The sequence below is a fragment of the Aythya ferina genome (assembly GCF_964211825.1).
Source record: "Aythya ferina genome assembly, chromosome: 3".
NCBI lineage: Eukaryota > Metazoa > Chordata > Aves > Anseriformes > Anatidae > Aythya > Aythya ferina.
Window position 1 is genome coordinate 86,643,947 of NC_140298.1, and position 27,256 is coordinate 86,671,202.

Below are 27,256 nucleotides of genomic sequence, written 5' to 3' on the forward strand. Positions count from 1 at the left end.
TTTTGGGACCTGTAGGAACTCTCTTGGAGTTGATCTGCACTGGGAGGAGATAGCCAATGCAACTCTACTGAGTAATCTAAACAAAATAAATGCTGTTTATACTTACCAAACTAATTTGTTGCTATAGCTTTTGACTACACCAGGACTTCAGCAGGTAGGCTTTTTTTTTTTTTAATTTTATTTTTTAATTTTTATTACAACTGACAATTACATAGCTGTGACTGTAGGTCAAATTTTAGAGTGCGTTGAGAAGAATTCCAGCTTTCAGAGAGTAATAGAGCTTGGGGTGAATCATGTTTAGTATGTGCCATGTTTCGATTTACTGTGCAGTGGAATGAACATAGTGCGGACCCAAATCTTCTAGTTTCAAAGCATCACTTGTGAATCCAGAACTATCCACGAGCTCACCTGGAATGAAATCACCAGCTATTTGAAAGTGACAGTGACATGCCTGAAATAGTTTTGCATATGAGCAACATATAATACAACCTTACTTTGAAGTTGAGACAGGATTAAAAAAGATCCTATCAAAGTAGAAAATATTTTCCTTGTCTAGATTTTAATATAAAGCTGATTCAGTATGAGTGTATGTACAAGTTGTCCCCTTTTGTTTTATGATTCCTAAACAAATGCATAAACTTTTACGGTTTCGCAAATGCATTATGTTTTTAAGCTTTAAAAAATAAAGACTTGTTTAAAGCATATAGTTGTGGTGTATTTGAAATCTTTTAGATTTTAAAATACTGTAGATGAACTGCAGCACTTTATCAGAATGGCAATGCTGGTTGTAAAAGGTCAGTAGTGACACACACTATTGCATCATTGGTAGTGGTTTATGCAGGTAAAATAATAAATTCTGATCTGACACCTGGCAAGCAGCAAAGTATTTCATTAAAATGCCTGGTCAGTAAAACTCCTGTGTGCAAGGGGTGCTTTGGCAGGTGTATTTCATCCTCAGTGCATTTATGTTCCTGGGCATTTTTTTAAAGCTTGCCTAATCTGGATTTGAATCTAAAACAAGTAAACTAAGTGCATTAGCCACATAATTAGCTGATACTTTGGGAATGCTCAGGAAGAAATGTATCAATGTAGAATGAAAATGTGGTTTATTTCTACAAGTATTACAATTTTAAAGAAATTAATCATGCAGTGTTTACAGACAAAGACAACGTAGAGGCTACCTGGGACTGCAGATACCAGTAGTTTTTAAGAAACTGAAAATCAGTGAAAGATCAGCTTTTCCTTTAAGAAACTCTTACTGTCTACAGAGGATTGAAAGACCTGTGTTAGTATAATTATAGGTGATAAAATATGATGCCCATTAAAAAATCTCAAATACTTTGATTTCTGGAGAAAAACTTTTACAGCCACTGAGTTTTCCATTTGCCCCGTCATGAAACATGGTTGGACACAAAGGAGACAAAACTACCTGTTTTGTAGAACAGCCTGCAATGTAGAAAACAAGATATAAAGAGAAAATTGAGGTTACTGCCCTTAATGTTCCACTTTCTACTATTAATTTCTGGGTTTTAGCTCTTCCTCTGAACAGAAACATTTAATTTTAAGCCAAAGACTTTTTATTTAATGCTTGATTTCACCTACGTAGATTTGTTCACTGAAATAATCCATTTGGCAGTTAATGCGTTTTATTTGCCTTAATTGACTACTCGATGTATTAGTGGTTCTAACAGCATGATGTTTTATTTCTTTAGATTTTATTTTAAAGAGCATCAATTAATTACTTTTTTTCTTTTCCAGAAATAAATGGAAAATGTTATAAGGTAAGTGTCAGAAGAAGATCATTTAGGGGTGCTTAATAGAATTCAATTAAAAAGTAAGTGTCAATTGTTGTTTAGATTAACCACAATACATTCATTTTTGTAATTTTTGTACAATTTTAAGGCTCATTTAATACCCTCAAAATCAGACTTCAGTTTTCAAAGTTCAATTTTGTAATTTCAGCGTTTGGTTTGAGGTGGTCTGATGTGTATTTGCTTCTTCCTTGTCTTAAACATTAGCATGTGTAACACATTGAGGGTTTGACTGTGTAATATGCCTGCAGCATTCATTGCCTAACAAATCCGTTTGCAATATCAGATATTAAAAAAGAGCGTTATAAGTGTATGTTTTTGTAAGTATTTATTTCTATATCTGTTTTTCTTATAACTGTCCACAAACCAGTACGAGGCACACAATATCGCACAGCACCTCACTTTAATATTTCATGAGCATGAACTATGTTGGTTGGACTTGCCTGGATATAAATTAATTTCTCCTAGTGTAAAACTACAGAATAATATCCATCCAAGATGGTTACAGGCAATAAAGTAGTGCCAATATATTGAAGTATTCATGCTGATATTCTTTATTTCTCTAAAGAATGGAGGTAAGATACACCCCGTGATTGTATCCATATTTAGGTTCTGAGAATATGATTATCTTGGTAAAAAGAAAAAAAACATGCTTGTAATTAACCTTGTTGTTACAATGAAAATATATGTGTAGGCTAAGCTTATAGATGAACATATGCCATTTGATATATGGCTCCATTAGCACATCAAATGGAGCAGATCAGAACATAAAAGTACCAAGCCTGTTCACATCTTCATGAGAATCATATAATCACGGAATGGGTTGGGTTGGAAGGGACCTTAAAGACCATCTAGTTCCAGCCCCCCTGCCATGGGCAGGGACACCTCCCACCAGACCAGGCTGCCCACAACCCCATCCAGCCTGGCCTTGAACACCTCCAGGGATGGGGCATCCACAGCTTCTCTGGGCAACCTGCCTTGCCACCCTCTCAGTAAACAATTTATTTCTTATATCTAATCTAAATCTCTTTTAGTTTTAAAGTGTCACTATAATCCCTGACCAAGAGTCCCTCCCCAGCCTTCCTGTAGACCCCTTTTAAGTACTGGAAGACCACCATAAGATCTCCCCAGAGCCTTCTCCAGGCTGAACAACCCCAAGTGGCTCAGCCTGAGGTCCCTCAGCTGTTAGTCCTAATTTGACATTTCCTTGGATTGGATTTAGTCTGGTCCCCTGGGCTATAGTTTTTTTTTGTTTATTTGTTTGTTTGTTTTTTGAGGAAAACTTTCACACCAGGTTGTGTTTCTCAATGGAGGGCCTCCCTGCAAGATCCTCTAGGAAGTTACCCCCTATTGTGTGTGTTACACATAAATGATGGTGCCGTATTTTGTCACTGTGGCCCACCGCCCTGCATCACTCATGTGGCTGTTCCCCATGGGCTGTCAGAGCCCGTGCTCAGCGTAACCGCTTGCTTGCAGAACAGAAGTGGAAGGTGTATTTGTGTATTTGGTTGTCTCATTCCATGATGACATGCCCCATTTGATGGACCTTGTGCCAAAGCTCCCAGCACCATCCCAGTTAGGACTGCAAAATGCAGTGGCCTGTGGTGCCCTGTGTGTCTCTGCAAGGATGAACGGATGCCTTTCCACCAAGTTTCTGCAATGGCTGTGTTCAGCCCTGTCAGCGGTTGAGGTGGTCCTTCACTGATGGAGGCCATGAAGATGCTGGGTGTCTAGGAAGGGTCAGGGTGGCATGGGGGGAATGTGATCAGCCCTTGATGGTTTTTCCTGAGCAGTTAATAAAATGCAGAAGTTAAAAAGGCACAGATTCCCACCAGAATTCAATGTGCCCCTTCTTGCCAGTCCTCTTGGACCTGGCATCATGAGTCTAGCATTTTGCTGCCATCTCACAGCACAGGTTTACAAGCAGAATTATTCCCTCAGCGGATTTTTTGGGGGGCTGAGGGGGCACAAGCTGCTGTAACTGATGACAGAAGACAAAAGATAATAAAGAAAAGGGCTGTAATAGGGTGAAGGGGTTTGGCTACGGGGAGCAACAATGGCAGGTGGGCCCACCAGAAGCTGTGAGGGATGTGTTAGGGACGAGATACAGTTGTGGTGCAGACACTGCAAGGAACATGATTCATTTTGGACCCCTAGATAAGTGCTGAGGCCCCGAAGCGACTCAATTTTAAGTTTTAGCTGCCCAAACACCCAAGGCGCCGGAGGACCGTCGAAACCGGACGTTTGCTCCCCCCAGCGCTCTCCGTCGGTATCTCGGATGTTCCCACGAGCCGCACGGCGCTTATCTGGGGGGAAAGCCGGTCTTAAAACACCCAAAAAGCGCCGCCTGCGTGACGTGCTTGTGAAACTGCTTCATTTTTATTTCTCCTGAAGGCCACACCAACGGGGGGGCGGATTTTTGAAGGGGAAGCGCCGACAAGAGCCAGAAACGCGGTCCCTCTCAGCCCAGCGCCGCCACCCCGTAATGAGCCACCCGCCTAACGAGCAGCGCTCATTACGGGCGGCCACACCCCTCCCTCACAGCTCGGCGGGAAACCCCGCCCAGCTGCACTGCGCATGCGCACCCCCCAAAAGGGCGGGAGGGAAGGGGCCGTTCCATTCCCCCTCTCCCCCGGGCAGCTGTGAGGAGGCTGCGTCACCTCCCAAGCGCTCGGCGGTCACGTGGCGGGGGCCGGTCACGTGCCGAGGGCCGGTCACGTGCCGAGGGCGGTGGCGGCGGCGGGGCGGGCGGGTGTCATGGCGGTGAACTACAGCGCCAAGGAGGAGGCGGACGGGCACCCTGCGGCCGGCGGCGGGGCCCAGGGGGGCAGCGGGGCGCCGGGGGGCGGCGGAGGGACGGGAGGAGGAGCAGGGGGAGGAGGAGGAGGAGGCGGCGGCGGGGCGGTGAAGAGCCGCAAGCCGGACAACACGGCGTTCAAGCAGCAGCGGCTGCCCGCCTGGCAGCCCATCCTGACGGCGGGCACCGTGCTGCCGGCCTTCTTCGTCATCGGGCTCATCTTCATCCCCATCGGCATCGGCATCTTCGTCACCTCCAACAACATCCGCGAGTACGAGGTGTGTATGTACAGTGTGTCTGTGTGTGTAGGGGCCGCGCCAGGCCGGCTGCGGGCGGCTTCCAGCCCGGACCTCAAATCCGCCCCCTAAAAGCTTCAGGCGCCCCCCAGGCAGGCCGTGGGGGTCCGGCCGGTGCCCCCCGGTGTGCTTTTAGGGAGCTCAGTGCCTGGATTCACCCCTCGCACTGCTCCGTGAGGCAGGACGGGGAGTGTACACACCACAGCTGGGGTGTCCCGCAGTCATGGGTAGCGTGTGTTTAAACAGCTTGTCTTTAAGCAGTTTAACTTTACAACTATGGGTATTACAGCCTTAAACAGTCCCGAGTAATATAGTTTCAAGGTAGAGCTCTGCACTGAGCGTACCGCTCCAGTTCTTACGTGTACAGGTGACTTAATGTTTCAGGTGCTGCGTGGGAGGCTGGTGTGTCAGGAGTGGATTGGAAAACAAACTCTGAAGAGCGTAGCCTTTCCTGGTTATACCTTCAAAACCTCAGAGCCTTTTATAATTCATCACACTGCTGTGAAAAGCTGCTGAGTGTTAACCCCAAAACTAATCTATACATCACTCTGAAGTCTGTTTGATAACAGAATTGCTTTGTCTTATAAGGAAACAACCCAAAGGGCTCAGAGACAACCTTGAAAAGGAAGTTGACAGCTGCCATTAGTTCCAGTAAGTTTAATGGAGCCAGGATTGATTGTAGAAAAACACAGAGTAAAATCTGCAGCTGTTTGTTGTATTGGCGTATTGGAGAACATGAATTTGTGGATATAGCCATTTTAGCTGTCAGAATAACCTGTCTCTTTCCAGTAAGTGATGTTCAAAGCAGTGGCTTGTCTAGTGATACCCAGGTGACAGCGAAACTAAATTAACTAAAAAAGCCTTGAGACAGACAGTGAATGGTATTATCTTTTTGTATATTTACTGAAACATGCACAATGTTACAATAAAGCTAATTTAAAGTTCACTTTCCTTTTACACTAAAAACTAAAATTCCACATGATGAAAAGATGAAGTGGAAAATCTGGCATGTATTTTTCAGTATTTAACTGTTGTATGTAGGGATATTTGTGAAAATCAATTCCTTCTTGTCTGGAAGTGTGAGTAAATTTTCAGATGCACAATATCAGAAAACTGACACAGGTGCTTCAGGGGACATTGTCCTGTTGTCATGGACATGTTGGCCTTTAATGCCATGTTATAGTCTTATTTAAGGGTAGTACAAGTGCTTGTTTTCAACAGGGTACTGAACTGAGGAAAAAGAAAGCTTGCTAATGCTTTTTTTGACAATGGCATTTGAGATAGCCGTTTCTTTACTAAAAGAACACACAGTCTTATGCTGATTTTAAGACAAAGTATAAGTAGGTGAATCTCCTTTTTTTTTTTTTTTTCTATTTTGACTGATTCTTGGTTGTTCTGTAAGGACAGGAAATTCAACAGTTCCATTTGAGTCCTTGTGACTGCATTCCTGCTGTGTACGTACTCATTCTATGCTGTTGTTGCTTAGCAGCTCAGTCTTGTAGTCCTGTGGAGTTCAAGTAGGAGCCACAAAGAAGATGTTCTCACCTAACACATACAGTACTGACAGCCCTAGGTGAACAGGGAGTGTGACTGATGCTTCCCTGTGCAGTCAGATTATGTGTATGAATATAAATATTTCCAAATTTATATTTGGAAACCAGATGGCAGGTGGTGGCCTTCTGTTAATTTCAAGGTAGTCAGGGTTGGAAAGGGGTTTGTTTTACTAAGAGTGTTCATTGTTTACTGTCTTCCTCACCTGCAGCTCTCTGAAGTCAGGTCATAATGTTCTTCTGAGGGCAGGAGGGACGGAGCTCTTGTCTTCTGAGCTTGATGTCATGATCAAACAGGATGTGTAACTAAAAAGGAGGAAGCCCATGTTCGGTTCTGGGATGCTCATGCGTTTTTATATAAAAATTGTGGGAAGCAGGAATATATTTGTGCATATATATATATATATATATACACACACACATAGGTACGCACAGCAAAAGAGATTCTCTTTTTAAAGGCAGGTTGCTCCAGTTGAATCTGATGGTGGTGGGCTGTCTAAATCGGAAAAGACCTTACTGTCTCAGTTACAAAACTGGTCAGTAAAATACTTCATCTAAGTGGCTCTCGCCACCCCGAAGGGATGCAGTTCAAGACACAGCTCTCACCTGTATGCCTATCTTAGGTCCTTGCTTGGTGTGCTGCATTTTGGTAGTAACCTCCAAGTGTTCTTCACAAGTAGCTTTCAGTTTGCAACTCCGGGAAGCTATTTGTAAAAGCTGGGTGCGGTGACTAAGCTCTTTTAAAAATGTAACTGGGGGAGGAAGCAGAGGTAGTTACTTACACCCACCTCAGACAACAGCCAGCTTGTTCAGTGCCTGCGTGTGTAGCTGCCTGTAGACTTGGAGTGTTGGAATTGAACATGATCTGTAACTGATGTCCACAAAATTTCTATTTGTGTACAGTTCAAATCCTCCCCAGCCCTCCCCTGGAACTAGATATTGCAGTCGTCAGCATCTCTGAGAACTGTGCTGTTCCTGTGCAGGTGCAAGGACTGGGCAGCAAAATGTAGCTTTTCCATTGATTTCCTTTATAAGCTCTCTTGAGCTTGAACGTGGAAGATATCCAACAGCTTAAATGCACTAAGATTATAGTTTTTTTGTGTTGGTTGTTCCCTGGCTTTTTCTCACTGTTTGTTTCAAAGGGGATAAACAACCATTTACATAGGGTCTATCAGGAACATTGCTCCTTTGGGTGGAAAATGAGGAAAAAGCTGCATAAGTATCTATCTTTTGTACTATTCTTTGCATAGGAAGATATCCTTATGCTTGATACTCTTATGACTGCTGATGTGAATTGCTAAGAAGTAATTAAAATGCCCGATAGACCTAAAGGCATTGCTAGGAATGAAGAAAGAAAAAGCTGGGAAAGAAAGTACATGGCTGTTGCATGCATCTTCAGTGCTGCCTGCAGTTCTGGTAACCCTGTTTCAGAAGTGACTCAGAACTTAATGAAATCTACAGAGAGGGATATCGGAGAGGAGCAGGGTTGTGGGATGCCTTTTACACAAGTAGCCGAACAGAACAGGATAAATTTGTGACAGTGTATGAAGTCTACGAAATCACAGATGGCTTTGAAAATATCTATACACGATGGCTGTGTTGCTTCTCCACTACAAAGATGTAAATTGACTGGGAAGGACAGCAACAGACTGAGACTGGGCTGTGGGTGATCGATAAACACCAGTAGGTATACCCAGGTCAGGTGGATTTCTGCTTTGGCTCGGTAAATCCGTTCTTATGTTCTCAAAGTAAGGGTTTAATTATTTGTCAGGAGATGCAGATCTGCCTGTATCCCTTTAGTGTAGCTGCCTGATGAATGTAACCTACTATGAATGCAGGAAAAAAAAAGTCTGCAGTTACTGCACAGGAAGGCTTCTGGTTACCTTTGAAGTTGATAGCACTGATCTGAAGCATGGTTTTGTTTCGATATACATCAGTTTCATACTCCACAAACTTAGTGAATTCTTGACAAAAGTGAAGTCTTTAGATCTTTTGCAACCTTCAAGTATTGGTGTTTTGTTCATGATCTAAAACTTCTGCAGTGACTGAAGAACTAGCTCAGGATGTGGATGTTTAAGGTCTTTCCAAAGAAAATGTTTTTCCCCTATAAAGCAGGAAAACTGCAAGCAAGTTATCAATAAATGAATCAGCTGCATCATTTGTTTAGAGCCACGTTGGTCTGGTCTGTAGCTGAACAGAGCTGTTGCAGACTGGTGAGGCAGTGCTACTTCTGGGTCAGCACAAACTCTGTACTGACCTTGGTGAAGGAAACAAAGATAAGGTGAGTCTTTTCTCCCTCACCCAATGGCTTCTGAAGCTGATTTGTTTCAGCTGGGCTTGTTTAGGGTATTGGGCTCATCTGTCAGAAGGCTGGCAGCAGAACACAGGCTATTAAAATCCCTTTGCTGCAGGAAGGGCTGCAGCTTGTTTTTTAACAGTTATCAGAGAATCTACAGGAGGAGAGACCTTGAAGAAGATCCAGAGGAAAACAGGCTTCAGTTGTTCCTTGAACCTACTTGTTTTATTTAACCGTAATACAGACATTAGCACAGATCATAAATTGTTCTAATTCTCAGTAATGTTTGACTGCGGGCATAAATCAGGACAAACCACTTGCAGCAGTCTTTCAAAAAAAAAAAAATGCAGGAGTTGTAGTTCAGATGACACTGATGTAAAACAGTTCATTGCCTTAACTTGGCATGTGTTGGACTGAGTTTTAATTCTTGATAGGAAGCTCCTGTGTCTAAGTACATAGCTCATAAGCAGATGGAAGCTGTCTCCTCCTACACATGGAGCTAACCTGTTGAACACAAGGTAATTCTTCCCTGGCATTCACACACTGGAGCTGTACATGAGAGAGCAAGCTAATGCAGTCAAGAGACTTCAGTTGGCAAGGGCCATGGAAGGCCAATAAGTGCATGGCTGCTCTGGATATGTTATTTATACTGTACAGGTATTTGAAATCCATACATCCAGGCTACTTTTTCTTGTAGCTATGCTATTAAATACAGATATTTTAATAGGCTAAATTAAGTGATCATCTTGCTCATCTGCTGGGGTTCTACTGTTCTTGGCTGACCAATATTAGTGTCTTCATCTTCCCTACTTTAAGAGAGTTCTTGATCTTTAAGAACTTGGTCTTCTGTAAAATCCTTCTGACTGATTCAATGCCTGAATATGGGCAGCAAAGCAAGTTCTCTCATGCAAGACCTTTTTTTTATTATTATTATTATTTTTAAGGTAGACTTCTAGAAACTTAACTTCTATGGAAGGCATGTAATAACCCAAATTTGCTTGTTTTATATAGTGTGTGTTTGGAAACATGATGTTGTCCTGAGTATTTGGTGTTTGTGTTTTGGGTTGGTTTTTCTTTTTCTTTTCCCAGTGGTAACGGCCCACCCCAGGGCCAAATTTGTTTGAGGCTCAAAAGGAATACATAGAATCGTAGAATTACAGAATCATTTAGGTTGGAAAAGACTTCTACGGTCATGATGTCCAGCTGTTAATGTACCACTGCAAAACGTACTGCTAAACCTGTCACAAAACACATAGATAGAATCACAAAATTGTTTAGGTTGGAAGGGATCTTTTGAGATCATCATGCAGGTCTGAAAGGGCTTTTGGAACTGAGGTGCGATAAAATTGCAAAATATCACATCAATTCTCTGGCTTATTGTTTTTCTTTATTCTCCCTACTCTAAGATAATGATTTTTTTTTTTTCTGTTACAGATTGATTATACAGGAACAGACCCTTCTAGTCCCTGCAACAAATGTTTAAATGTTTCCTGGGATAGCACACCGCCTTGTACTTGCACCATCAATTTCACCCTGGAACATTCATTTGAGGTATGCAAAGTGAAATTGGAACAGTGTGTGTGGTTCTTTCCCTAACTGATGGGAAAGCTGCATCCCCATAGCCTTAACTTTTTTTTTTTTTTTTTTATACCTTAAAGGATTTTTTTTCAGTAGTACTTTGAATTCAGATCTGATTGTTGTTTATCTTTTCGGTAGCAGGGATGTGATGTTTTTAATGCCTCTCCTTATCCAGAATTGTACACCATTAAATGGGATGCTTATGTTTTGCACATCTGGATTTACTTGCTGTGTCCTAGGTGTGTGTCATGTGCTTGGCAAGTAGATCAGCTATTCCTGCGCAACTTAAACTGAGTTCAGCAAGAACTGGCAATACCAGATATGTGCTTTCTGGTAAAGTTGAAGCAAATAATGAGGCTTATGTGCTTAATGTTGGACAAGAAAACTGCTGGGATTAGTTGTGGTGAATGTTATTCTGATGGTTTATGGTGTGTTGATATTGTTTGACTTCAGAATGCCAGGTTATGTTGGAATAGCAATTTGTGTACTCAGTGTGAAGAGAATTGAGCCTCTTCCTACTTTGAATGTTGCTGTAAGATAAAACACAGTTTAAGCTTTCAGGTAACTACTGTTTGTTTCATTGATCCATTGTGTGAATTAAAACCCCTCTTGTCCTGCCTTGTAGAGTAATGTATTCATGTATTATGGACTCTCTAACTTCTACCAAAATCATCGTCGCTATGTGAAATCTCGAGATGACAGCCAACTAAATGGAGATAACAGTTCACTACTTGTAGGTATTCATACTTCAATATTAATAAGCAATTAGCAGCTGACTATTTCATAAATCTTCACATAGTTTAATAATAATGAGGTTCTAGAATTTTCGCATACCAGAGGGCAACAATAAGGAATACATATTTTGTTTAAAGAAAATGTAAAACGTGGTCTCACAGCAATTGTTTCATTCAGTGGACAGCAGTGCAGTACTTCAAACACTTCTGAAAATTGAATAGTTCTACACTTTTGTTACCTTCAGTCAGTATTACTTGTCTGTATCTGTTCCATCCGAAGCTTTCATTTTCGGTATAAAATAGTACTTACCTTGGATAGTGTAGTTAAATGCATCTGTTTTTACAGGCTCGGGTTTGATACTGAACATTAGCATTATTGGAAAATACCAATACTGTGTATTCTGCTGAAAGCACTGTGTAATGCGTAGGTAATGTAATATTTGCAAGGAATGTAAATATCTTTGGGTCCTTGTTCCATCAGGATTATTCTACACCTTTATATGTAAGCTTTTTTTTTTTTTAAAAAAAAAAAAAAAAAGAATGGGGAATAGTTTCCAGAAATTACAGCTGGTGACTGACACTGGATTCTGGGGGGCTTTTTTTCCACTTGTGTTATTGGCATGCTGTTGGAGTCCTTGAAACATTTTGCATTTTCTGCTATGCTTGGCTTCCTATTACAGTCTATTTTCTCTAACACTGGTGCACACTGGAAAAAAAAACAATCCTTTAAAGGAATACTTGAGTACTTGATGTTAGAAAACCTTATATTAAAAGATAAGTCCTAACAGCCTCCAAGCCTTCATTTTTCTAAGGATTGCCCATCATGGGATTCCGACTTCATTCACATTTTAGTTTATAAGTTCCTGCTTATAAAGGAAAAAATGAATCATGTTTGACTAGCACTGAACACTGAAGTATTTGCAAATCTAACTTGTGAAAATATTGTGGTACATTTAAGATGTACACAGAGGTATTGCAGTAAAAAACAGGTTAGTTAGATAAACTGTCACAGACTGATCTGCCTCTTTTTTCTGTTTCACTGTTAGAATCCAAGTAAGGAATGTGAGCCTTACCGCACAAATGAGGACAAACCCATTGCTCCCTGTGGGGCCATTGCCAACAGTATGTTTAATGGTATGGTAATACTTCCAAGTTACTACTTAAATGTTTTCATGGTCTTGTGGTGCTGAAAACTGTTCTGAGTAAAGACATCATTGGCTCTTGTTTTTTGAATTAACACTCTTCCATTTTTCAAAATATCTTGTTTTGTACTGATGTTGCTTTTTTCCTAAAATCTAACAACTAATTTGATCTGATAGTACAGAAGGGATTAAAATCTGCTGTGAGAGACTGTTACAGCTGTGGAATAGACTTAAAGATAGTATACATGTATATGTTTAGCACACTGCTATATAATATACATGGATTCTAAAAGAACAGTTCTTGGTTGTGGTAGGCAGATAAATGCCTTGTCCAGTTTTGTTTTGTTTTCTCCTGGAGATAATTGTTTCACTACCCATCAGGATTATTCATCTAATGAAAGTTTCTGTACCTGGCTTTCCAATTTGATTTTCTCCTTAGATACCTTGGAATTATACCGCATTGATAATGACACAAGGACTCGTATTACTTTAATTAAAAAAGGCATTGCATGGTGGACAGATAAAAATGTGAAGTTCAGGAATCCTACAGGAGATGGGAATAACTTAACTGCACTTTTCCAAGGTAAGAAGAATGGGAAATTTTAAGAATAAAAAATCTCAGACACATACTGATTCCCATGGATTTTTACCTCACTATGTTTTAGTAAGTATGCTAATTAAAAATATTGTAGTTCTCTGAAGAAATGCAAACTAGCTGAGTAGTCCTTATCTAGAAAAGTTGTCTGTTAGCAACGAATGATGCAAATTTTAATGTGGAAGCGTATATTTTCTCCTAATTTTACTGTAATCACTAAAGCCGTGAAATTAGGACATCTTTTTGTTCCTATTTTAATCTTCCTGAAGTTTCAGAAAAACTCTTTCAGTTGGTTGGCATCGGATTGATTGCATTGACTTAAGCCTGTTACTCCTATTTTGTGTATTGTTCAGTTCCCATATTTTTCTGGGCTATTTGGATCTCAGCTATGCTTTATACTGATTACATGAGAGAGGTGGGAAGCCTGTTCCATTTCAGCTTTGAAGTTACTAGTACAGAAATATATTAGCTGATGGGGTTTTCACATCTGACAGGTAATGATTATTCAGTGCATTCAGATCAGGTGATTGCACTGAAATTATTCCAACAGGTATTCAAATAGAAAGTTTATTTTTAAATTTAGAAATCATGTAGATTTTTCTCATTTCTTAACGCTGCTTGTGGCAATTTAGTTCTGTAGTTTTTACTTTTCTGTCTCTTGGCATTTCACTTTGGTAGTTTGTCCAATGTCCTTTATGATGGTTAAAAGGTTCCTGGCTTAACTGATATTTCTACTACCAGTTGCTGTTTGGGGCATGGAAATATAAAATATTTTGACATTTTTATTTCTGATAACATTTTATACCTTGAATACTGAGAAAAGCCTAGCACATACACTGCTGTAATACATGGTTTTAACTTGAGAAGAAATCCTGCAGTTGTTTAACCAAATTCTTCAAATGGACTTGCAAATGGAGAATGGAGACAAATCTTAACTTTTCTACTGGTAGGTTGTGCAGAGTTCTCAGAAATCTGATTCTTTGTGGTTAGAAGCAACAGATTTCTCTCATTTTCTAGGGTTACAGTCTGGTAAATCAAAGTTTCTTTGGTTGGCAGTGTCTAAAACCAATCTTCTCAGGGCTCTAGGGACCATGTATATATGCAAGGTATGTAATAGCTTTAGGTTTTACCTGATGTGGATTTCTTCCATAGAGACAAATTATGTATTACCAAATGATACTACTCTTGAAAAGGCAGATAATTTACCCTAATGCATGAGGGTAAATAAATATGCACTAGTATTTAAGCTGGGTACTGTGCAGGTGACTGAGCACTGGCACAGGTTGCCCAGAGAGGTTGTAGAGACTTGGATACCTTAAAAAGCCACCTAGATGTATGTGGTCCTGGGCAGCCTGCTCCAGGGAACACTGCCTGAGCAGGGGGTTGGACCAGATGGCCTCCAGAGGGCCCTGCCAACCTCAGCCAACCTGATTCTGTGCAAATAAAAAGTTCTTTAACAGTCCAGTAATACTGCAATAGTAATGACCCAACCTGGCTGCTCATACTGCTTAGAACTTAATACATGCAATACTAGAATGCATTTTGGTGATCCAGTGTGTCACTTAGTCCTCTCTTTGGAATACTTTGTTATCTTTGTTTAATTTTAGGCACGACGAAGCCTGTAAACTGGCCCAAGCCAGTGTATATGCTGGACACAGAAGAGCCTGACAACAATGGCTTTATCAATGAAGACTTTATCGTGTGGATGCGTACTGCTGCTCTGCCAACTTTTCGCAAGCTGTATCGTCTCATTGAAAGGAAGAATAACTTACAGCCTACCTTGCAGGCTGGAAAATATTCTTTGGAAATCGTATACAGTATCCTTTGAAAAAATTCTTAAAGCTGCTAAGGGTGTTAGCTGGATTACATGGGTATACACCTGTGAAAGTCCAATGCAAATGAGCTTCTTTTCTTACCGTCTATTAAAAAGATGGTAGTGAGAGGTGGTTGAAAACTGGTGATGAGAATTTGGTAGTGCAATTACTGTTTTTTTTACTTCTGTGCAAGTTTATAGTATTGTTTGTTCTGTTAGAATGTGGAATTCACTCAGTTTCTAAGCTTTGTATGGGAAAGAGTTGAGTGACTTCAGGATAGCTGTGTGAAGTTTGGAGTTATCTGAACTAGTCAGATTATCTGTAGGGGAGTATCATGCTTTAGAGAAGCCCCAGAGGTTTTCTTTCTTTGCATGTTATCTCTGCCTTCTGTTATATCATCTTGCCCAAAAGCAAATTTTGGAGGACCGTAGTATCTTTTTTGCACAATTGAGTGCTCAGAAGGGTATGGTCAGACTCATTCACCTTTCTTATCACACATCTTACTTATTTTTGTGGATCCTTGCAGTCCCTGCTAGCTGTCTTTCATTCAGGACCTTGGGGCCTGCTTTGCATCTTCCTGTGGCCATGTGCTGTTGTCAGGTTACTGTCTATTTGTAGACTTGCTCTGCTGTGTAAGTGCTCAAGTCCATGCATGAAATTAAATTACTAGCTTTATAATGAGGGGGAAATCACATGGCTTGGATGCTGTAAAGGAATTGAGAGAGACACAGGAAAGAACAGGTATTTGGTTGCCTAGAAATTTGAGAATACATTCTCAATCTGTTATCTTCATGATATAATGACAATATGTAACCTAGGGCAGACTGGCTTTGGAGGTGAGAAAAGAAAAAAGCCAGAGCTGTGGATCGGGTAGGTATAGGTATGCAATTGCTTTTCAGACAAACAAAAGACAAGGCAGAAGCGCAGGAAACTAGAGGAGGTGGGTTGTCATAGCTACTGATTTCTTAGAATTAGAAAACTCTTAATGATAATTTAAATAGCTACTGCAGTATTTTTCTTTGCTGCAGAACAGCAGGGAGTGCATGTAAAACTGAATCAAAATACAGTTAGTAAGAAAAACTTGGTACTGAAATATATTCAAGAATTAGTTTGGATTTCCCTCATTTTATTGAAGTTGCTCTCAAAAACCCACAAATCATGTGTTGCTCTTCACTTAAAAGGGGTTGACATCTGTACCGTGGCATTTTTCCTGGAGCAACGAGGTCAGTCTTTGCCTAAAAATCAGCTAAATTTTTAGTATTTTCACTTCTAGTATTCAAAGGACATTAATGTTTGGAGCGTGATTGAGATGATCCAACACTTTAATGTGCCTGATGAAATAAAGCTAGGTTTGGAAATGTGCTTCTTATTTTCCTATATGTGTCTCAGATTATCCTGTACACAGTTTCGATGGACGGAAAAGGATGATCCTAAGCACCATCTCATGGATGGGAGGCAAAAACCCCTTTTTGGGAATTGCGTACATCACTGTTGGGTCCATATGTTTCTTCTTAGGAGTTGTATTGCTGATCATCCATCACAAATATGGAAATAGAAACACTAGTGCAGACATTCCTAATTAATCTTGCATTCTGAAAGCAAATGTACTGCATGTGCATCAATGCCAGTCCGGGATGGGCCCAGTTATTGAAAGGTAAATCTCTGTTAATCTCACTCCAGAGCCTGGGTACATAATTTTTATCTAAAGCCCCCCTTTCCCCTTGCTGTGGATTAACTCTTGAAAATGATGGGTATACAATTCGCTCTATTGATTGTATCTCTGCCTTTGTCAGAAACAATTTTCTGATAATTGCCTCTAACTGGGCAGGCCACTTGATGCACATTGCTCTGGTTCCTTTGATGCATCTGCTGCTTGTTCATGTGCTGTGTAATGTCAGGATGATTCAGTACATACGGATTGTGTGGAGAGAGACTGTTGTAAGATACCTTTTAAATTGTTAACTTAGCAGATTTCAGGTGTCAGTGCTGTTGAAAAGAAAAGTCAAGTCTTAAATGTTTTTTCAACTTACTGTCTTGTGTGCATGGACTCTTATATTTCTGGCTGAAATTTTAATATATTTATATAAGTTAAATATTTTTCCTGTGTCCTACCCACCTCTGTTATGTTAAATCCTTGAAGTGCAGTGTGAATTACAACACTTGGAATTCCTTTTATATTTGCAACAAATGTGCCTGGCCAGTAAACTAGCATCCTCTGAAGATATCAGAAAGCCTGTTTGTTAATTATCTGTTTAAGTCCCTCTTAAATTTTGTTCTAAACGGGGAAATGTTTGTTGCAGGTAGAACCTGCTTTTTTTTTGGTAGTTTGCGTTGCTTTGTTGTACCAAATACTAGTTTATCTATTGTGCTTGCTGGTTTTGCTTTTTAAGAGCAGCTCCAAGCATTAATCAAGATAAACCTAAAATGTGCTTTCTGTTCACAAATTTGGGTTGATTCCTTTCACTGAAGGAGTACCCTAATTTTCTTGAAGCGTATGTATTCTGAGCTGAGCAGGCTTTGTTGTAAAGGAAATATCCTGTTCTGTTATTTGGAGTAAATGCCACAAATTCTTGCAGTGTTGAGATGCTAAACTAGGAATTTAAAAGTTGAGATGACAGTAACCTCTGTTATTCAAATGCAGGTTGAGCTTGCTGTGAAACATAATTTAAATATCGCAGTTAGAAGCGATATGCAGGTTAGTGTCTTAAATCAAACTCCAGAAAGGTTCACTTTTAGGTAAATTCAAAGTTAACGGTAATCTGTAAAATATTACTTTTAGGATGATGCACAGAAATTGTAATGTATATGGTGGAGATCACATTATATGCAACTAGCTTGATAAAGTATTGAGTATGTTAAAAAGACCTAATAAATTCTGTAAACCATTTATTAAGAGATTTTATTTCTTTCTTGAACATGCGCATATTTTTGTCTGGATTAAAGACATTCCTATTAAGAATTCCATTACATTAAGAATTAAATTACAGTTTAAGCGAGTTGTATATCTGGGACTGTGTATTTGTTACAAAAAGTTCAGTAGTTTAACTTATAGTTGGCTTTAAACAACACTTAATTTATCAGAAATGCATGACTATTTTTACAGAATTACTTGTGTAATCTTTTTCAGCTAGCAGCTGAAGTGTATCGCTCGCTATAAACTATGGAATGGGGCCATGTTCCAGGGTGCTAGCTTTCTGTAATGGCATATAATAACTTGTTTGCACAGTACAGTGTGGCAGCATAGGACTTTTAAATACTCAAGACTTTAGTGTTGTAGCTATGTTGCTGGAACTATAGGATAAGGGTATATAGTATTTGTATATTGCAAGGGAGAAAACTTGGAGAATCTTAAGCTGGCTTTCATTTGTAGAGTAGTTGTTAGTCCAAAATGTGGCAAGAGTAAGGGGATCTTTTGCAATTACTGGTTATTAAAATATTTTGACTTCTTAAAACTGTTTGTCACTTGAAAAGTAAATGTTTTGCTTTGTTCATAATTTTTTTCTTTTTCCAAGTTGGGAATGCTGCTTCTTGGGCTGCGTTCAGAATTGAAAACAAAATATTTTTCTACCTTGAAATGTTTTTAATGCCTTTCCTTTTTCCTGTTGACCACTGATGTGGCTGTCAGTGCTGTTTGGATCTTCTTAATGAAGTGCACTGTTTGGTTCTTGCTACAAATAAAGGTCTTCTCAGAGCTTACAGCTCTAAATACTTGTCAGGCAATATTCCTGATGAACAGTATACATGAGGAGCTTAAAATACTTACAGGAGCTTAAAATATTAGGTTAAATTTGTAAACTCATACTTTACTCTGGCTAATTTGCCTTACAAGTAGATAACTTGAGATCTGTGGCTTTTGTATTTCTTGTAGGCTGCCCGTAAGTCGCATTCAAAGATGAAGTCACGGTGTCCCTGTCTGACACTTGCCAGGGCAGTGTCGCTGTCCCAGTTTTCAGTGTCATGTGTTGTATTTGGATTTGACCACTTGTCACCTGCCCTCTTCAGCGGCACCTTTCTGTAGTATTTGCTACTAGGGCTCAGAAATAGAGAGCAGTGCCCCTCTCCCTTCTCAGTGCCGGGTAGGTGCTTTCCAAGCCTCACCCAGTTGAGGCAGTGCCCAAGCACGGGAGATCATAAGCTTCCTGGAAGTGGCTGATGCTAGGAGAGCCTGCTTATGAATGAATCTTTCCTGGAGAGAGTAATTTGGGAAGCTAGGATATGTCTCTGTCTTTTGAAGGAGCTCTCTGAACAAATTCTCTTGTGTATGACCAATTTCCTTTCGGTCTTGCGTCTACAATGTGGTCAACATAACTGTAACAAAGCAGGATGTCCTCTCAGGTAGGTATTATTAAATTGGGTTGGGCTATGTGGGGAGCTGTTGGTTGCACTCAGAAGGAAGAGTTAACAGTTCATAACTTAAATGTGAAGGATCCTTTACAGCCTTTGCCTCCCAAGGTCACATCAGCACTGAAACACGATTCTCAGCAGCCTGGTTTTTCTTTAATTATGAATGTTAAACCTTGAAGAATGCAAGCCTCGTATTTTTATAGAAATATCCTTGGGATGAAAGGCCATGAAAATCTACTGTCAAGTAATATCCACACGCATATGTATCTTCTTGAATCTGTCAAATAGCACAACGAACATACTGGCATTTGCTCTGGATTCACAGCAGGCGTTACTGACTGCACCTTTCTCAGATGCTGTAGCTGTGGTGGGGGGAACATCACTATTATGTCTGTAGACACATATGTCCAGAATTCAGGTGAAATATCCAGTGGAAAAATATGGCTAAGCCTAATGTAGAATATACATTCAATTACTTAAAGTTACTGATTGGAATGCAGCTGGAGATGAACGGGTTGTAACCATGGAGTAATCTGGAAGTGCTGAAAATGATTGTCTTCAGGAACTGTTTGTCATAGGAACTGATCTTGCCTGAAAACTTGTGATTTAACCTTGGTCCTTTATCTTTTGTCTTATAGAAATTCTGCATTTATTACCTCACTTTGTTCCCTGCAACTGAACTAGCTGTAATGACTTAAAAGCGAAGAGGGTAACTATGCAAGGGCCTTCAGGAATGTCCAAAGTAAAATACAAAAATAAATCAAGCCAGTCCCATGAGGGTTTGTATTGATCTAGTCAATGACTTTAAAAAAAAAAAAGTCTTTAATGACTACATGTGTTGAAAAGCCTACCAAAAAAACTCCTCCATACTTGAAGGAATAGATGTGGATCTTCATGCTACTCTTATTTCTAGGTCTCTCTATAGCAGTGCAGTCAGTTTATGGGCTCTGACATAGAGAGTACAGTTGCATCTCTTCCTCAGATCAGAATTACTTTCATGAAAAATACCATGCGCTGTAGCTTACAGAATCTGTTCTAATTAGTGTATTTCCTTCTATACCTTAAATGTCAACACTTGACAGTTTTGATTTAGACAGATGACCAGTATGATAAGCCTGATGAGAAGTAGCATCCTTATATGACCAAGTCTCAATTAAGAAACTGCCTTCCCCTGAGTCTCCAGTTCCAAACATGCTCAACCAGCATTTGAAATAAAATAATGCTATCTGTAGTTTGAGTTAATGCCAAATGCTGCTCTGTCTGAAGATGCTGTTGGAAATGTTCCTATTCTCTGTTGGAAATAAAGTGGGCAGGAATAATATAATGAATCAATAAATAGTGAAGCTCAAAAAGTTTTAATTATTTGAAACAAAGTAGGTAGAGTGTTTTTCCAAACCCTTATTTCAGTTAAAGATGACCTGAAAGAACTGAACAGAGTTATGTACAAGTACAGTTGATTGTGTTTGGATTTTACAAAGTGAAATGGTGAGATGTTTTAAGTAGAGTTAGAGGGACAGGAATTAATGACCTCCTTAAGTCTGTTGTGAAAATATGTGAGACTGGACCATGCTAGCAGTGGAAGAAATAGTTGTTTAGAAGCATGTATCCAGAATTAGTTTCAAAAGCATATATCCAGAATTCAGAGGTCAAAATTAGTGTAAGCTTCATGGTAGATGCTTGTAAAATTTGGAACAAATCCTTGTACTCTGTTATGTCTGATCATTCCCCCAAGGACCTTAGAAGTTTCCCATCTTTCTGTTAACCATGATACAAAGCTTCTGTCTTGGGGAAAGCAAGTACTAACTACACTGCAATTTCTGACTGCAATCATAGATTGGTGTTAGGTCCAAGTTTTGCTATTCAGAGTCATATCTGGTCCTGCTTGCTGTCTTTTCAAGCTGCTGCTGTCTCTGCCACTGAAAACAGATTCCATGCAGCAACATCCCAGAAAGCTTCTTGCCTATGCAGGGTTTAAAGCAGTGGACTTGATATAAGAATAGGGGATGATATACTGCCAGTCAGTCCAACAAAAAAAACACCCACACACAAAGCAGAGTGTACACTGTAAAACCATCAAGTTCTTTTAATGTAGTTTTAGTGTCTTACACAACTAAATATAACTTAGCAAATAAGTTGTGTTTTCTCCCATACCCAACATGGATTTTGACGGGGCTAATCAATTATTTTGTTTGCAAGAAAAAAAGTGAACCAGTGGGCAGGCAAGATTCCAGAAGTTTTTAAAAAAAGATTGTGTTCACCTGTCTCATTCTGCCAGGGGTTTCTGCGTCTACAGGCACACTGAATGCTAACTTGGTTGTTTTTCTTAATGTAACTTCCATTGCCAGTTTAGAGAGAAAATTATTTTGTGCTAGTAACTACTCATCAAATAGATTAATGGCCATGCTCCTTCAAACCTAAACAGAACTTTTAACAATGGGTAATGATTAACAATTCATTGTTCTTCAATAAAATACGTGCAAAGGTTACTCTAGCCCCTTAAGGAAAAGCAGTCTGATCTTTTAGTAAAATATCCCTACCCTCAGGTTGCAGTTTCTCTTCCTTTCGCTCAAGTTCTTTTTCTCATAAAACAGCAAACACAGATGACAATAGTTCTTGCTCTAAGCAACACTCTTGTATCTCTGATTGGTACATAACCCACATACCAAGTTTAAGTGTGGCCTTTCTGTTGTGAAGTGTATTTTGCTAGGCAATAGCACTACAGCTCATGTTTAAACATACCAGGAAATAGTCCACACAGCAGAAATTAAGCAATAATCACTCTGCAGATTATGATCATCTAACTAGTATTTAAAATCCAGTATTTAAAATTTAAAACCAAGTATATAATAACCAGAATATGAATTATGCACTCCTGAAAGATTTCAAGAGTAATGAATGGAAATCTATCTTACAGTAGTAGTAATGTATTCTAAGTGTTATTCTATAATACACTGCTTGAGTGTTTGGAAACTTTATTAAATAATTCATCCAAGTTATTTTTTTACAACACTTCATTTTTCTCTGACTATGCTATCTAAAAGGTATTTTAAATTTCATACTCAGCTAAGGCTGTATCTATAAATACCCCTACATTTTTGCATTTTTAAATAGTTTCTTTCTGGGGCATCTCATCAGACTGAGAAGTGCTGTGCTTTGAGATATGATCCTTGTTATTTCTATACTAGGTTGAACACTGATTTGCTGTCTTTGACAGACGTTATTCATCATGAGGCTTGGCACCAGTGTGAAAAGCAGTGTAATGCTAAAATTGGAGTGCACTGCCACTGCAGCAAAACCACCGAGTAGTGCTCCTAACAGCACTGTATTTCAGGGTCAAGCTGAAGCGCGAGAAGATGAAGTTACAGGGATTGATCTACAATGCAGAGAACAGGCTTGTCAGAGGGCTTACTTAAAGGGCAAACAGCTGCTTCCTTTAGGTTCAAATAGGCTTGCATTTCATACAAATCTGGCTTTTTACCACACTGTCTCTGATTGTGTATTGTAAATCATGAAAGTGAACTTGGGTTTTATTTATTTATTTATTTTCACATGTAGAATACTCAGTATCCTTGCTACTAATAAAGTTTGAGGAAGTGGGTGGTATGTGCTTTAGTATTGTTCTTCCAATGTGTTGCAGCTCGACGAGGGATGTTGTGTTTATCCCAAGGAGCCTATGAGCCACTTGACTGGGACTGAGCACAGCTGAGGCTACCTCAGCACCTTGCCCCCAGTAGCATCATTGAATCATGTACTCCTGGAAAGGTTTGGGTTGGAAAGGACCTTAAAGATTGTTTAATTCTATCCCTGGCCATGTGCAGGGTCACCTCCCACCTGACCAGGTTGCCCAACGCCCTATCCAACCTGGCCTTGAACACCCCCAGGGATGGGGCACGCTCGAGGGTGTCAGTATGGTACTCTCCCAGGCTACCCTTCCGACCCTCTGCAGGTCCAAAATTTTTTAACAAAATCTTCCTCGGCGCCGGCCTGCAGCGATAATTTCACCGAGGGCCAGCTTTGACCTAGAGGAGACCGAGAAAACCCTCGGCTCCATCACTTTCCCCCTCCCACCCACAAGCGCCGGCGGCCGCCATTTTGTGCGCGGCAGGGCGGCGCTGAGGGCCCGGCCGCTTCCCGCCGGGGCCGCCTCCCCTTCCGCTGCCCTTGCCGCTGCTGCCGGGAGGTGACGGGACCAAGAGCCGCGATGTGGCGGAGCCTGCTGGTGAGGGGCCCGGCACGGCACGGGGGAAGGGGCAGGGGGCTCCCCTGGGCGCTGGGGGCGAGCTGCAGGTGGAGGTCCCGCTGCCATTTCGGGTCCCATCCCGCTCGCCCCACGTAGTGAGCGGCCCCCAGCGCTTGGAGGGACCGCGGCTTCCTCGCTGGGTCTAGGCCGTTGCTGTGACTTTACTGTTTTTAAAAGGGAGAGGTTGTGGTGTGTGTTTGTGTGGGGTGGGAAGCGAGGGAAGAGCCGGCATCATCCCTCTGCCTGCCCCCTGGCAGCGGTGGTCGTTGTAGGGGTGGTGGTGGTGTTACTTCGTGGGGGAAGAGGGAGATCCTCCTCTTTTTGGGGGACACTGGTGAAAGCATAGAGATTACTGAAAGGTTCAGCTGAGTCTTAATTTTGAGACGTGGCAGACCTTGAGCCACCAGAAGGATTTCATTGTGGTGGCCTGTCCTGAGCACCTCTGCAATTCTGCGGCAGGAATTTCACGTCCTGGCTGAGCGTCTGTGAGCTGTGCAGGTAACATTGCCTCCTGCAGCCCTCTGAAGGTCAGTCAGCTCTTCTGCAGGCTGCTAGCTGCTGAGCTGCAGCTGCGAGAGAAGATGCTCGTCTGCACCAACACACCTGTCCTAAATACAGCTCCCAGTGCTGTATTTAAAAGTCAGGGGGCAGGCACAGCAAATGGTGCCTAAAACTGAGGTCTGAGGGGGCTGGGGATGAGATCTTTCTCCCCAAAGGGTGCTAACATAGAAGACTTGTATGGTGCAGACCTGTAAGTCTGTTGTTTCTTACTGAAAGTAGTTGTTTTGAGTTTTTCCTTTTTAGCTAGCCAGTCAATCCATCCATTAAGTAGTCTCTTGGAGGATTTACTGAATTTCAAATCAGTGTTTTGTGGTGAAGCTTTTGTTTTTTTTTTCTTTTCCCTGAAGCGGCCCCCTTCACTTCCATCCCATTGTGGTTATAGCTGAAAAAATCCACTGTTCCTAAAATGCTGTTTATCTTTTATTTTAGAGCCTTCGTCAAATTTCCCAGAGGACCATAAGCACTGCTTCACGCAGGCAGCTTGAAAACAGAGTTCCTGAGAAGCAGAAGCTTTTCCAGGTATTGAGTGAACGGTGTATCACCTTGTAGAATAGCAAGGTTTTGGTAGATTGTAATTGCATATATATTGTTTATAAAGAATAAAGTTTCTATGCGTAGTTGGTACTGTACAGAATATGACAGAATACTCTGAAATGGACAGGAGAAGTAGGTACTATGAACAAATAAAGATCAAGAGTGAGAGAACAGAACTATACTGAAAAATCAAACTTAATCATGCACGTATGTTGTCTTTGAGCCCCATAATGAGGATGTGACATTATTATATTTTCTAGTTATGATATTTTCCAGTTATGAAAACGCAGAAAGTCTTAGAGAACTGGATTTCCTCCTAGAAAAATACTGAATATTTAAAAATCGTTTCTGAATGCATTTCGTCCTGATTGGTAGGCCACCTAGTGAGAACTAGTGGTTCTGCAAATCCAGAAGCAGTGGATACTGAAGAGCATACTCATAACTACGTGCCTTAACCTGGAGCAATAGTTTCATATTGAGGGTAGATGAGACTGAATTTAGGAACATGAAAGGGGGAAATGTGTTAATAGTTTAACATTTTAATAGTTTTTGTGTCTTGTCGCTTTCCTTTCACCTGAAAGAGAAGGCCATTTTTGATGGGACACTACCTGAAGAGCACAGTGTTCAATGACAGCTAGAGAGAAGCAGGATGTTGATGATGGGGAAGGTCAGAGATTCTGTTTCTGCTAGCTGGTGATTTCTACATAACATGTAGAAATCACCTGTCTGGCCAAGAATTGTTTCTTTCTCTAATTCCTTTCTTGTGCAGCAGCAAGTTCAGCTGGACAGAGCTGTGTATCACCAGCACTAGAGGCAGGCTGGAATTCCAGAGCAGCATAAACATGCCAGCAAGGGTTAAGATCACGTGGATCCAGTGTCCAGGGAGTTTCACTTCAGGTTGAGCAGAACAGTTTCCTGTATGATAGCAGGAACAGTACAGAGAGGCTCCTCCCCTTGCCTCTCCTGTTCCTTATAGTGAGGCCTGACTGTTCTGAAAGCTGATGGGAAGTTCCTAGGGGTGGAAATTGTAACCTGTGGGCCCGAAGGGGCTGGCAGCTGGTGTCTCAAGTGTTTAAGCATATGCTGGTCACTGTTTTAGAAATGAACATGCACACCGTTACTACACCTGCATAGCAAGTGGTTCACCTGATAACAGAGTGAAAACTTGAAAGACGAGGCTGAATCTAAATGGGGTTTTAAAGATTTTCAGTCTTTTGTGGGTAGTGAAGATAATTTTGTGAAATAATCCTTGTTCCAGGTAATTCTAGTTACGTTAACACAATATAGGAAGAACTGTATTTAAATAGTTTCATTTTGTCCCTTGTTTCCATTAGGAGGATAATGGCCTCCCAGTGTATCTTAAAGGTGGTGCAATGGATGGGCTGCTGTATAGAGTCACCATGGGTCTCACGGTTTTTGGTAAGGCTAATACTAAAACATTTATGCTTTAGTACAATTTCCAACCTGCTAATACTAAAATACTTTTTTGGTATTATCTCCAACATGACGGACACTTCCTCTGTAAATTAGTTATTTGTCTTCTTAAGTTTGTTCTTTAGAATATGTAAAATGTATGTAGAGAAGAAAAAACTTTGGACCTACTATGTATTTGTTTTCTCAAATTTGGCTTCTCATCTGAAACCTTCCCCCACCCTTACTAATAGTACAATGTGCTGAATACTCCTTCAGAATTCATGTAAAAATGTTAGACAAAGCACAAATAACTAAGAAAACTTACTCTGAAAAGGACTAAAATGTAGTTATAACACATACATATACCGGTTTTCTCACTAGTTAGACTCTTTTAAGTGTTAGGTGATACTTGAATTACTGAGGTTTCATGTGCTGTGAAAACAAGCAGAATATATCCAAACTTCATGGTACTGCCTATGTTTATATGTAATAAGCAACTTATTTGTTGCTTGTTACATGGCTTTGTAATAGCCTGTAATTAACTATACTGATATCCAAAGGATTTTCTGTTCATTTACCTTAAGAATGAGTAACTATTGCTTTATTATCATCTATGTAGTTTCTGCAAACATGCCTCTCCCTACTTTTTTCTTTATTTCTATGCCTTTTTTTTTTTTTTTTTGTATGGTCTGTGGAGAGATTTATTTATTTATTTTTTTACTGAAACACAAATTGCTTATTGTAAATCTTTCTATAGGAACAAACTGGGAAGGGAAAGCTGACTTGAAAGAAATTCTTCTTAGCATTTTGAAAATCTTTTTTTTGTTTCTTCAGGAACAGGGTACGTTCTTTATGAGCTGATGGTAGCTTCAATGCCCAAGAAGCAGAAATGACTCCAGTTCAAGATGTCCCAGTGACTAGCATCTCTTCGTCCAATTCCATGTGACTATGATGGCAGCTTATATTTACTATAAGCACCTGGCTTAATGCTTGAAATCATAATTTAATTGTAACATGTTAACTGCAATCAATAAAGCAGTTCTTATGTTGCTTTGAGGTGGTGTGGTCTGTACTGTGTATTCTCTGTTAGAGTGATTTTACTTCCAGGAAATGTACATTGAGTTGATCAGTATGCAGATAACTGAATTGTGAGTATGTTAGTGCTTTGAAGGTGAGTTAAATGCCCTGAATCCTCATGAGAAAATAATACCTTGTCTTTATTACAGGAATTTTATCTTCTTGCTTCAGTGGAGCAAATTAATCTGGAAATAAATTATTGGAATTAGACTAAATGTACATGGAAGTTAATGTTGAGGATTTGATAATTACTCTGCATCTTTGCTAACAACTTCAGCTGCTGGGAGATTTCCCAGGGATAACCAGGAGTAACTATTGGCTGTTATTGTGTATTTAGGAACAACTGTTATATCTGAAGTAGCTAATGCTGTTAGTGGGAATGCCTGGTATAAAAAAAGCTGCTTCTAGGAAGCATCTTTAAGTTGGTGGGTGACATGAGAATCACTTAAAAGCTGCCCTCATGCCTCTTACTGC

At 40.3% G+C, this 27,256-nt stretch overlaps 2 protein-coding genes across 2 annotated transcripts; both read left to right on the forward strand.

Moving 5' to 3' along the window:
- Positions 1 to 4,562: 4,562 nt before the first annotated feature.
- On the forward strand, positions 4,563 to 17,502 carry TMEM30A (transmembrane protein 30A). The gene is made up of 7 exons (XM_084514904.1): positions 4,563 to 4,886; positions 10,185 to 10,301; positions 10,954 to 11,061; positions 12,109 to 12,196; positions 12,644 to 12,787; positions 14,407 to 14,616; positions 16,003 to 17,502. Exons 1-7 carry the CDS (start codon positions 4,569 to 4,571, stop codon positions 16,194 to 16,196), a joined length of 1,179 nt encoding a protein of 392 aa, XP_084371030.1. The 5' UTR covers positions 4,563 to 4,568; the 3' UTR covers positions 16,197 to 17,502.
- Positions 17,503 to 23,050: 5,548 nt separating this feature from the next.
- COX7A2 (cytochrome c oxidase subunit 7A2) lies at positions 23,051 to 26,761 on the forward strand. Its single transcript, XM_084514905.1, has 4 exons — positions 23,051 to 23,176; positions 24,188 to 24,277; positions 25,627 to 25,711; positions 26,540 to 26,761. Exons 1-4 carry the CDS (start codon positions 23,159 to 23,161, stop codon positions 26,596 to 26,598), a joined length of 252 nt encoding a protein of 83 aa, XP_084371031.1. The 5' UTR covers positions 23,051 to 23,158; the 3' UTR covers positions 26,599 to 26,761.
- The last annotated feature ends 495 nt before the right edge of the window (positions 26,762 to 27,256 follow it).

What these genes read in the sequence shown, in the direction of transcription:
- TMEM30A (XM_084514904.1), top strand. Translation starts at nt 4,569, where the DNA reads ATGGCGGTGAACTACAGCGCCAAGGAGGAGGCGGACGGGCACCCTGCG. An exon ending in ACAACATCCGCGAGTACGAG is followed by an intron (nt 4,887 to 10,184) that starts GTGTGTATGTAC and finishes TTTCTGTTACAG; the next exon opens with ATTGATTATACAGGAACAGA. An exon ending in TTCTTTGGAAATCGTATACA is followed by an intron (nt 14,617 to 16,002) that starts GTATCCTTTGAA and finishes TATGTGTCTCAG; the next exon opens with ATTATCCTGTACACAGTTTC.
- COX7A2 (XM_084514905.1), top strand. An exon ending in AGAAGCAGAAGCTTTTCCAG is followed by an intron (nt 24,278 to 25,626) that starts GTATTGAGTGAA and finishes TGTTTCCATTAG; the next exon opens with GAGGATAATGGCCTCCCAGT. An exon ending in CATGGGTCTCACGGTTTTTG is followed by an intron (nt 25,712 to 26,539) that starts GTAAGGCTAATA and finishes TTGTTTCTTCAG; the next exon opens with GAACAGGGTACGTTCTTTAT.